The 12,294-nt window shown below is 29.0% G+C and overlaps 1 protein-coding gene across 4 annotated transcripts in view; it reads left to right on the forward strand.

Annotated features, from left to right (window-relative positions):
- LOC143253190 (rho guanine nucleotide exchange factor 17) overlaps window positions 1-12,294 on the forward strand; it is a 164,886-nt gene that overhangs the window by 112,874 nt on the left and 39,718 nt on the right. For all 4 annotated transcript variants that reach the window (XR_013029440.1, XM_076506623.1, XM_076506622.1 and 1 more), the window contains exons 12-17: window positions 3,584-3,675; window positions 4,323-4,399; window positions 5,653-5,843; window positions 7,585-7,701; window positions 8,355-8,392; window positions 9,152-9,263. Coding sequence is in view for 3 of the 4 variants with exons in the window: in XM_076506623.1 (XP_076362738.1) it covers window positions 3,584-3,675; window positions 4,323-4,399; window positions 5,653-5,843; window positions 7,585-7,701; window positions 8,355-8,392; window positions 9,152-9,263 (627 nt within the window). In the remaining variant the exon portion in view is untranslated. The remainder of the gene's footprint in view (window positions 1-3,583; window positions 3,676-4,322; window positions 4,400-5,652; window positions 5,844-7,584; window positions 7,702-8,354; window positions 8,393-9,151; window positions 9,264-12,294) is intronic.

The following is a 12,294-nucleotide window of genomic DNA, read 5'->3' on the forward strand; positions in this document are numbered from 1 at the left end:
TGAAAGCTTCTCCACAATTACCTGTTTCGATAAAATTTTAGATAACGTATAAAACGTCTCATTATTTTTTCGTTTCAAAAGCTTAATTTAGATTCTCTTTCTGCGTAGGTTCTATATTTAAAATGCAAAACAATAAGGTTCTCTTTACAGTTGGTGGAATAACTTTGTTTGCTCTTTTCTTAACTGAAATTGCAAAAAGAAAATCTCCACCAGAATTTGTATGTGTTGAGATTAGAAAAATTTTAACAACTATTATTTTATCAGTTTTCTAAAACTATTAACAGATTCATATGAACTATTTACCGAAACAATGCTCAAGCTTGCTATTTTAGTTGCTTTAGAATATAACTGTTTTTGTTATGGAGCTTTTTTAAAAACCGTTAGAACATCAGTTAAAATATTATATATTAATATCTAAACATGTTGAAATAGTATTGCATACGCATCTACAAACACACCCATGGATATTCACTGTTGGTTGTCGCACTCGTGTGAAAAAAAATCTCTTCTTCAAGATAGTCGCCCGGCATGGCTAAGTGATTAAAGCGCTCGACTCGTCATCTGAGGGTCGCGGGTTCGAGTCCCCATTACGCTGAACATGATCACCCTTTCACCAATGGGAGCGTTATAATGTGTAATCAATCGCATTATTCGTTGGTAAAAGAATAGCCTAAGAGTTGGCGATGGGTGATGATGACTAATTGCCTTCCCTCTAGTCTTACATTGCTAAATTAGAGATGGATAGCGCAGATAACCCTAGTGTAACTTTGTGCGAAATTCAAAAACAAACACACAAAAACAAATCTTCAAGACAATTCTATATCACGGGAACAAGGTAAATATTTTTGTGTCATATGGTCTGACAAAGCTGGCATAAATAATCATATACACTTACGTTTCCGCGTTACCGTATGCTTCCCAGAAAATTATGCAGACATTTATTTCAAAACTTGATAAGAGGGTTCCAGAGGATATTCATCAAATTTAACACGTCAACTACTTGTTTCCGTCTGTCTCCAGTTTAAGATGTAACTCCAGTACTGTTAGGCAGATGTTGAATAAAAATGGTGGATTGATATTAATATATATGTTATATTAATATTTAACACTTGCAATATTTACCTTTAATAAGTGTCATTCCATGTCTTGAAATGCATACACGTGATTCTGTGTTCATTTTATTTATCTTTCGACATGTTTAGTTAACATTCCAAGTAGACATGCCACTTAGTGTTTTCACGTATTATACAACATACCTTAAGCTTAAAAAAGTAATATGAAGTAAACTTTACAGTCTTTAATCGCCAGTAACAATTGTGAAAAAATATATTTAAATCAAGTTTGACGGCTTTGTTTTGTTATTGTGCATTTCGTTTTTGGCTGTTAAAATGAGATATTTCAGAATAGTTTGAACATTTGCCAACAACTTAAAATTATTCGTCTTTTGTTTACCGGTATTTTAAATGTGACTGTTTAAATATATTTGATAAAACGTGTCAGATTATGAAACAATCTGTATAATGGAATGTTGCAGCCAATCGGAACTGTCACGTATTTCAATGATAGATAAGGTTAAATTTGACTGCAATGAAGCGCATCCATAAAAATCAGTGCGATGTTTCCTGGCATCATAATAACATTTATGTTATGAATGTTCATTATTATAACTAATTCTAATGCATTGGATGAATTCTGGGTTGTGGATATGTGTTTAAATTTTATTTGGATATTTCAATTTTTAAAGTCATTAATTAAAAATGTCTATAAATTTTACAAAATAAAACAGTTGTTTAACTTAATCTAGAAATTATAATAATGATGCTTAACATGAAAGGCCAGACAAAAATACCATTTCATTAGGAATAATGATACCAATACCTAAGAAGTGCATGTTTTAATGTCTTGGTTTTAAATGAAATTAACGCATGATAAGCATAAAACTATGTGTATTAAATTCAATATATACATTTTAACAAGTGAATTATAAGATACGGTCAGGTGAAACTCGAAGACAAGGGATAGCACGTTTCTTTCATTACGTTTTTAGTTTCCAACAAAATTGTTCTTGTTAATTTATATTATCTAATAAATTTAAATGTGTTGGGAAAAAACATTCGTAATGTTTTTCTTATAACGAATTCGCTTAGAATTAAATGCATTTGTGATATAGTTTTTGTTTTTAGTTGCGTACGTAAAATACTTCCTTCAATATATTATGCGATTTTTCATATTGTACTTTATAAAGTAACTGTCATGCTCTTCATTATTGGAATAAGTGCTGAAAATTTTGTTAAAATTCCTAACGTCCTTGGGTTCTTTATTTTTAATTTTCCATTTTATATTTTATTTTGTTATTATGTATTATGAATATTAAATTCATTACACGATCAAGGAGAAAATTCTTAGATTTGTGACACATTGGTTTTCAGTTTTCACCATGATAAAAGAAAAATATATTTAACTTATTATTTTCCATTTGATTTTATCTTCTCGTTTAAGTTAAAATTCAATACTCAAATATTTAATGTTAATAGTAAACATATTTGATATTAGCCTTTAGTTGATAAAGCTATAATTAATAAACGTTGCTCACCTATTGCTAACAACTTCAACATACTTTGACATAGATGATATAACAAAGAAACAAAAAATATATAAATAAAATACAGTATTACATAGGTTGTTTGTTCCAAAATTTTCAGGTTTTTTTTTAACCATTACGAATATAGTATTCGTGTCATATATTTGTAATGTTCCATTTTTTCAGTGTTTCGTTTTATCCATAAAATGCCATATTTCAATAATCTTTAAGTTTATAGTAAAAGACACCGTAGCTCTTTGCAGTTTTTCGAGATGACGAGAAATTCGCTGAAGTTGACTTTAAGAAGGTCGAAACGTTGTTCTCTGCTTTATTTTTGTAAAATTGTTAATATCCATACTAACCGTCCTGAGATATACTTTTTCCAATTTGTTATACTTTTAATGATTAAAGTAATTCAATATAATTAGATTTACGCAATTAAATTCATGAATAACACTATGTAACACAAATTTCGTTGCTGGATAGTATGTGTTATTTCTTAATTGCTTATGTTGTAAAAGTACAGAAAATGGCCATCATTCCCTTCAAACTTTGCTTTTGTGATCTGGATAATGAAATTTAGAAATTAACCTATTTTCTATGTAAAAACGAGCAAAGTTTCACATTCTCATTTACATAAGGTCTGAATAAAACAACATATGAATCAAGATTTAGATGTATTTATACTAAAATTATACAAAAATGAACAAAAATGTTTAGAGGTGAGTAGTTTTTCGAGATTTACGACAGCAATGCAAATCACTTTCACGTATCATCCCCCAAATATAGTCTCTTATTATGTTTTCGTTATACGTTCCCAGGTCACGAAAGCAAAGTTTGATGAGAAAAATAGGTCTTTTTCCATTTACTTTAGGCATAAGCAATTGGGAACTAACACTTTCTGCCCAGGAACAAGAGAAAGTAAAAATTTGAAGGTTTTATTAAATATATTATTATAAAGTTGTAATGAACTATTTGTTTATTAATTGTTGTTCTTTTCAGGGATGGCGAAGATATCATTACCATTACTTATCCAACCTCAGAAAAGAGGTCATCATGGGAAGCAGCATTCAACGAAGCTAAACAAAAGCTAGGTTATGATGATTTTTTTAACCGTTTAGAGGGGAAACAACATTATAAACGTTTTATTATATTTTACCACCCAACCAAGTAAACTTTTGGTATTGGTATATATATTAGAATTATTATTATTATTATATATATATAATATATATATTCTTTAGAACTGATTCAAGAAAACATTAACTTTGATACCAAGTAATTTCTTAAATTTTGAAATAATGTTTTTAAAGTGTATTTTCCTTCATGTAATTTTTATTTAAAGTAAATTTTGTATATCGTTTTACACTTACAAACTTTAAATGCGAGCATTGATTCTATAATTTGTGATGACGAGAAACCTACTTGAAGTAAAAATGTATTTTCAAGACGACTGGGATAGGTATTAGCACTTTGATTAAAATGAAGTACAAAATAAAGTTTCGACCTTTGTACATCTTAACCTGAAGATGACCTAAGAAGGTCTAAACGTTGTTCTGTACTTTATTTTAATTAATAAAGTGCTAATACTCATACCAACCGTCTTGAGAATACACGATTTCAAAATTTGTTCAAATTAAACTTTAGTGCATTTTATCGTGTCTGTTGAAATAATGGAGTAGATAAAGCTGTAAGAAGTAACCATTATCTTATTTTACATAATTTGTTTTCTCTTTCTCAGCACACTTCACTGATAAACAACCACCACCAGAATTTTATTACACACTTCCAATTCACAAAACCCGAGCAGGACTACAGGTAATTTATGTTTATTTGAGATTAGCTTCATTAGATCTCTTTTGGTTTTAAGTTAAAATAAAAAGAGATCATAAATGATATTATTAAACATGAAATTGAATGGATTGAGATAAGCAGTTCTAATTTCTTAAAAAAGACATATTTCATTATATTGATTTAGGACCAGTTATGTTTGTTTGTTTGTTTGTTTTGGAATTTCGCGCAAAGGTACATGAGGGCTATTTGCGCTAGCCGTTCTTAATTTAGGAGTGTAAGACTAGAAGAAAGGCAACTAGTGATCATCAGCCATCGCCAACTCTTGGGCTACTTTTTACCAACGAATAGTGGGATTGATCGTGAACATTATAATGCCCCCACGGTTATAAGGGCCAGTATGTTTGGTAGAACGGGGATTCGAACCCGGACCGGTTATGTAACTGATGGTTAGCAAGAAGGATTGAGTTTGTTTCTGATTATGGATTTCAAACTTCTGTTTTGATCATGATGGCTGTCTGAAATTAGTTTCATGTCATTTCATAGGCATGCTATAATGAAACTTAAGGTTTTACAGAATTAGAAGAGTTTTTATTTTTTAACATAAGCAGAGTTAATTTTTTTTGTTTTGGTTTGTTTGTTTGTTTGGGAATTTCGCACAAAGCTACTCGAGGGCTATCTGTGCTAGCCGTCCCTAATTTAGCAGTGTAAGACTAGAGGGAAGGCAGCTAGTCATCACCACCCACCGCCAACTCTTGGGCTACTCTTTTACCAACGAAAAGTGGGATTGACCGTAACATTATAACGCCCCCACGGCTGGGAGGGCGAGCATGTTTGGCGCGACTCGGGCGCGAACCCGCGACCCTCAGATTACGAAGCGCGCGCCCTTAACGCGCTAGGCCATGCCAGGCCCAGCAGAGTTAATACACCTACAGATATATTCTCTTTATGATACAAAGTGATTCGTAAATATAAGCAAAACATTTACACTTCATACTGTACATTTTTCATTGTTTCAATAACTATTATTACAGAAAAGACAAATGTTAATATAATATTTAGTAAATTATTACTAAGGTAAATGTAAATATAAAAATGAAATCTATAATTTAGTTTCTAATATTAAGAAAACATGTAAACATCTCTATGTCATGGTTGACATTATTTTAAAATATTTCTTTAAACTTAGTATCAAAACCAAGTAAATGAAAATGGCAGTGAAAGATCTGATTAAAATATCAATATATGTATTTTACTTACAGTTTCTTTTTCCTTTTTAGTTTACTTGTGCAACAGCAGTTTTAGGTTTAAATCAGCTAGGCCGTAAAGACGTTTGGATATGTAATAGTGATGGTTATACTGGTCAAGTTTGTGTGATAAGTCTACTGCCAGAACCATCATTGATTTCTTGTAGTGGTATTTGCAATGCTAGGATTACCTGTATAACTTCAATTCCTACAGCAAATTCTGTGTGAGTATCGATGAATACACCAACACTTTATATTTCTTATTTTTATGAGAACTTGTATTTTTGTCTAGTAGGAACGTCTGTCACTGAAAAAATAGTTTGATTTGTTTTGTAATATTGATTAAAGAATAATTGCAATACAAACAGTTATCTTAAAATCAAAATTTTAATATAAACCCAACATGCAAATTATAATATTACTCATCTTTTAAGCATGAACAGTTAGGTTGGATTTTGTCATTATATGTTTCATAACAGCTAACTAAATTATGTAAAAAATACCAAAAACAATCCTACATTAGGTATGAGTACATGCAGTTAATTATAACATCATAAATATAGTAAATACGTTCATATAGCATGAAGAGTATTGTCACATAAAGTAGTAAAACTTTGCATTTTACCTCTTAGATCATGTTTCCAAAGTAGGAGTCATGGTTCTCGTTGGAATCATGAAGCTTTTTCTTAGGAGCTGTCAAAAACATTGGCTGACAAGAAAGAAGCTAAATTAATTTTAATTATAAATAAACAATAAACCAATAAAAATTATGTTGAATAATTAAATGATACAGTATGTTGTAAGTAGATGTTATTGACATGTATTTCCATTGCCATGCTAAAGTTATAGGTTTGGGGGTATCAAAAATTGTATTCACTTCAAGTGATCTTCATACTCAAAGAGATTGGGAACTAGCCCTAGATGACATTGAACTAGGTATAGTTATAGTTCACTACTGCATTTCTGTAGTTTTTTAGATTTAGCTGCAAGTTTTGTAATATAAATTATCAATTGTCCAAATACCTGTTTTAATGATGTAGAATGATAGAAGTTTTTGATATATGCATCTCTGAGATGTGACACATGTAAAAAGATAATAATTCAATTAAAATATTTTTAAAATACAAACAATTTTACTTAGAAGTATACTTGATCTTCACGTTTATATAATTTGTAAGGCCATATTCCAATCTAAATACATTCTCTTACTTGGAGGTATACCTGCCAGCTATCCTGGTGACAGAAATCATAATTTATCTTGATAAAGAAAATTTATTACAACTTTTGTCTCATTTAATTATTCTATCACTTTATAAAATGCAATCAATGTATCTTTAAAATATACATGGAATAAAAATAAATCATTAAATTTGTGGTTTATATACTACAGGGTGTTTGGAAAGTCACTGTGCAGTTTTGTAATCGTGTTTTATTCAGTCTATTTCAAGTCAGCAACTAATAGCAGTGTTTAGTAACAAAATTAGAAGGATCCAGGCCTGTATTGATGCCAACGGGGGTCACTTTCAACATTGTTTATAATTGTCATTCATATTTACCTCCTGTATTCTATATTGAAACATGTCTGTTAATAAATATATAAGTGTACAGTGACTTTCCGAACACCCTGTATAACTTTTAAATATTTTTTTCTCATTATCAAGCTCAGTTAAAAAGTTCTATGTAATGTTGTTATTGAAGCCATTTTACATAATAACTTATTCTCTTAAAATATTTGCATTATCTTGAAGACAATTTATAAGTGATAATAGTAACAGAAAAATTAGAAGATTTTATTTTCACTTATTTGTATTTTAGCAAACAAACAATATATGTATATAGTTATATATGAGGTGATTTGAAAGCTTTAAGAGTAGGTATTTATGAATCTTCTTATTACGATAAATAAGATCATAACATTTTATTGAAATTGTGACTAAAACTTTTGTATGCATATTATTGTTTCAGAGCAAACAGGAGACGTTCCCTAATGCCTGAGAGCAGTTGTTCTGTCAGTACTGATATTCAAGATATTGACAGTGATACTAATCAAAGCAGCAGTGAAATAAATGTTAAGTTTAATAGGTACCAATCATCTTATTAGACTGAAGCCTAATGTCATTGCACTTACAATAAAATAAGACATATATATATATTTAGTTTTTAGGAATGCTAAGCATATTAGTTTCAACATTTGTTTTGAATTTTAAAATATAATTTCTATATTAATATAAGTTTCATTTTAAGGCAAAAGACATGTAAAACTCAATATAAAATGCTACAAAATAATCATAAGCATTTGCAGATTGTGGTTATACCTTTAATTTCATAAATTGATAAGTAGTTTGATATAGATTTGATTGAAGTTGTGAACTAGAAATATATATTTTTCATTTATCCTTAAAATACTATTTCGTGAACATTTATTTACAATTTTAAACATCTGTTATATTCAGATTCAAGTTTTAAGTCAATAGTGTTCATGAATGTAACCATAAACTGAATTAAAGTAAATATAATTAAATTTTCAAAGTATCAGTCTCTTAAATATAAAGAGATTCTAGAAATTATGACATACATGAAAATTACATTCCCAGCTTAACTTTGAATTTTGATATTAAAAACTTCAGAATATAAAGACCAGAAATTATTTTCAAAGTGTTATAAGATAAGTTGTTTCATGGATAACAAATGCCAGTCTTTTATATACATATATAAGCTGACAATTTTTCTTTCAGGGAATCAAGTACAGATGATGATGCTAATGGTTTCCAAGGTTTGTACACATTATAACTGATACCAACATAAGTGATGTAGTGATAAACATTCATTATTTTTATTAAGTTGTATTACAATACAATCTGAAAAATAAACATGGTTGAAATTTTGTACTGCTTAAGAATGCTTAGGAAATTATAAATGCTGCATATAACTAACACAAGTGTTTTGCTTATATATAACAGTGTTGATTTAATTAGAAAACCTATAAGAGAAATTTGATAAATTTACCATGATACCCAAATTTTAAAAATAGCATGAGTGATGTATATGGTTATTTGAAGCAGAGAGAAGGTTATTACAGTTTGCTGTGATTACCTTGACTAGTTATTTGGAATGAACTCTTTCTACTTTTTGTTAGGTTGAATTAAAACTGGAAAATATAACTTTATACTAATGTTGAAGAATTACTTAGAACACAAAAGGTTGAGATAATCAAAAATGTATGTATAAATAAGTATGAATGGAATTTAGGATAGTAAGGTTCAAGAACAGTCTGCTTTATTCAGTAATAGATCATGAGGAAATGCAATGGACCATCATATTACATTACCTGTGTTTTAGTACATAAAATTGAATTATTTTACTTATAATTCTAATTTCTTTCATACGCATTTTTATGGAGGTTATTTACATTTTAATGAAATATATTAAACTATATGAAGTTCATTAATTTATTAACCAAAGATTATATTTTCAACTATGGATATATTGAAGGTAATATTAAACTTTACTAATTTAATATGATACTTATTAGATGATGATTCATCTAAGAAACCAAGCATTGAGTACTACTTGTCAAGAGAAGATTCTGAAGAACTTATGTACAACAACCAACCAACAATGTGGCTTGGTACAGAGGAAGGCTGGTGAGCTAACTTTGTTTTATTTTGCACTTTTGTACTGAATCCAATAAGAATTTGTAATCTTATATTATAGTATACATGAAGGAATAATTGTAATAAAAGTAAAAATGATATATATTCCAGTAATTTAAAGATGAGATGCATTTGTCAATTATTAATTGTATTGGGATTTATGTCAGTCTTCTTGTGGAAAATATGAGTCTGGTGGTTTTTAGATAAATGTTTCCTAAATCCTACATACAAATTTGTTAAAGTTTGATGTTTTACCTCATATTTAATACCGATAATCTATTTCCAAAAATGCATGATTCCTAGGGTATTTTTGTGTGACAACTAAAATTTACATTGATGAAAATTACTTGATAATTCTCTAGGCACTGGGACTATATAGTAAACATATCAGAATACAATTCATTCAGACCATTTGCAATTATTATTTCAAGAAAACTTTGTTTCTAATTTTTATCTGGTTTGATTTGTATGAGTAGAGAATTTCATGACATTTGGAAAACTCTTCTCTATACTCCTGCATTTCACATCTTTTTCTTCTTGCTATAATAATAAGCCACTTGAAAAAAAAATGAAGTACTAATAACAGGAAGTTTCTTATTTATCTGAACCTTTTCATATATGTTATTTGAAACTTCTGTGAACCACACCTGTTTTAAAACATATTAGCAAAGTCTCAAACTGCTGGATCATATTTTTGACAGTTCCAGTTGTGCTCAGTGAAATATATTTGAAATGGGTTGTAATTTAGAGCTGTGTGAGTGAAATATCAACATATGTTAAAATAAAATTGAGGTGGAGCATGTAAGGTTTAAGTTTAACAGATAGTGGTTGGAGTAGAGAGCTCTGTTTCTCAGATAATAAGAAAAATGATGTCATCAAAAGTTAACTGGAGGTTGAGATGTGTACATGGATGCATGGTTAGATACTTGCTTCATTTTCATTAGAGGAAGAGAGTTCAGATGAGATTGAATTCCATGCCTTGATCATGGTACAGTGATAGTTGATGGATTTTTATGTAAAAGTGCATCAACACAGCTGATATCATTTTTGGTAAAGACTCAAGAGAATCAATTACCACATGACTAAGAGATAAATTTCAAAGGAGCAATAGGAGTTTTCTGTTTAGGTTTTTGAGCAATTGACAGGCATGACAACATTTACAAAGGTTACTTAAAGTTTTTAGTCTTTTCAATGTTGTGCTGGTTGGTGTATTTCGTGTTTCATTTTCTTTTTGAAGCTGGCTGTTGCAACAGATTTTGATGGTTTGACTGAAAAATAAGTGTATTATATCTCTCCTAATAGAGAATGGAGGGTTAAACATGATTTATATATATATATGTGTATATGTATATTTTGGTGTAAGTAAATTTCCTGGAGCTTGCTTTAGAGTGATATTTGTGTCACAAAAATGATGAGAACCATTTCTTTGGTTCTTATGGTAACCATAATGTTTAAATCAAAGGCATTGAGGTACTAAAGGAAAGCCTGTTATATGTTCAGGAGATGAGAAGGTGTGGTTTTATCTTTTTCACAGACATGGTTCAGTCATGGGAGACTTTAAGAGTTTTGAATTGAAGTATTTGATACCTAGGTTACAAAAAGTTGGGAGATCAAGGATAAACCATTTTTTTGTTCAAAAGAAACTGTTTGAGATTAAAAATATGTACTATTGTTGCAATATATCAGCATCTCTGTAATGGATTTAACATTTAGAGTGGTATATAGCTTAAAGAGTAAATAAATGATTGGCTAAAGAGTAATTTCATATATTTATTCTAACAAACTGAATTATATGACATACATAGTTCACAGATTTACACACACCTTAAAATATTTCATGAAGAACACCATTTTTGATGTTTCTATTTTAATTATTCCTGATACTCAAGGGATATTAATTTTTTAATAAAATATTTGATACCTATATATACCTGAAAATTATTTGTGAAGGAGAATATCTTTTTACAGTACACATAAAAACTAAATGCCTAATGTTTAACTGAGTGAAAGTTAACCAACTAAGTTTTTAAGTCTCTTATTATTTTACCATTAGTTTTATGCTTTTGTTTAAACAATAAGTTATAATTTAGAGGATTTTTATTACGAAAATGTTTTAATCCATTATGCACCATCATTTTCATTTATACCAAACTGCAGTTGTTAAAAACTAGCATGCTTTTAACTTTTTTTTTTTATAAAGTACAGTAGGTTGTAAATCCAGAGTTTCAATGATAATCATAGTTATCATATTCAACTGAGCTGTACTAGGACTTAAGTGCCTTGAGCCTTAAGTTTATAATAGAAGTTTTCTGAGAGTCATTAAGTTGCAGTATTTTTAAATTTAGCCATTGAAATTCAGTATTTTTGTTACTATCAAATTAGAAGTATAAAAATTTGTTTAACGTTTTCTTAAAGAACTTAAAATTATTTATAATATGAGGAGAGACCCAGAAAACGTTTGCAATCAAATTAGTATCTTTATTGAAACAGTATTTTTTTAAGTAAAGGCTTTCTAGAATAGTACAAAAGAATTATATTTGCAGACAGTGAAATATAAAAGTCCACTTATATTATGCCTAACATTAGTTAAGCCTTTATTAAGTACTGTCTATATTTGTGTTTCTTTTGCTTTAGTTTTGTTTGGGCTAAATCGTTTTTTTAATCAATACTAAAAAATAAATAAACATTATATTTTAACAAATTTTCATAAGCGTTTAGTATGTTGTTGCACAAAATTTCTGCTAAGCTATATTCATATGTGCTTTTCATCTACATCTGTTGAAACAAAGTGCATGTGCATGCATATTTAGATATTAAGATGCATGAACATTTTTGGGACAGCCATAAATTGAGTATTATTACAATAGATTGAATGTCTTGTCTTCATAGCAGGTAGTATATTTTATTCATTAGTCTTCAGAATTAATTTTTTCAAGAGGAAAATAAAAAAGCTAGAGCATACATGTTTAATTAGAAGCCATGTATAAAACTGCATAGAAAATTGTACCATCTCTATGACTGA

This window comes from Tachypleus tridentatus, chromosome 6 (genome assembly GCF_004210375.1).
Source record: "Tachypleus tridentatus isolate NWPU-2018 chromosome 6, ASM421037v1, whole genome shotgun sequence".
NCBI lineage: Eukaryota > Metazoa > Arthropoda > Merostomata > Xiphosura > Limulidae > Tachypleus > Tachypleus tridentatus.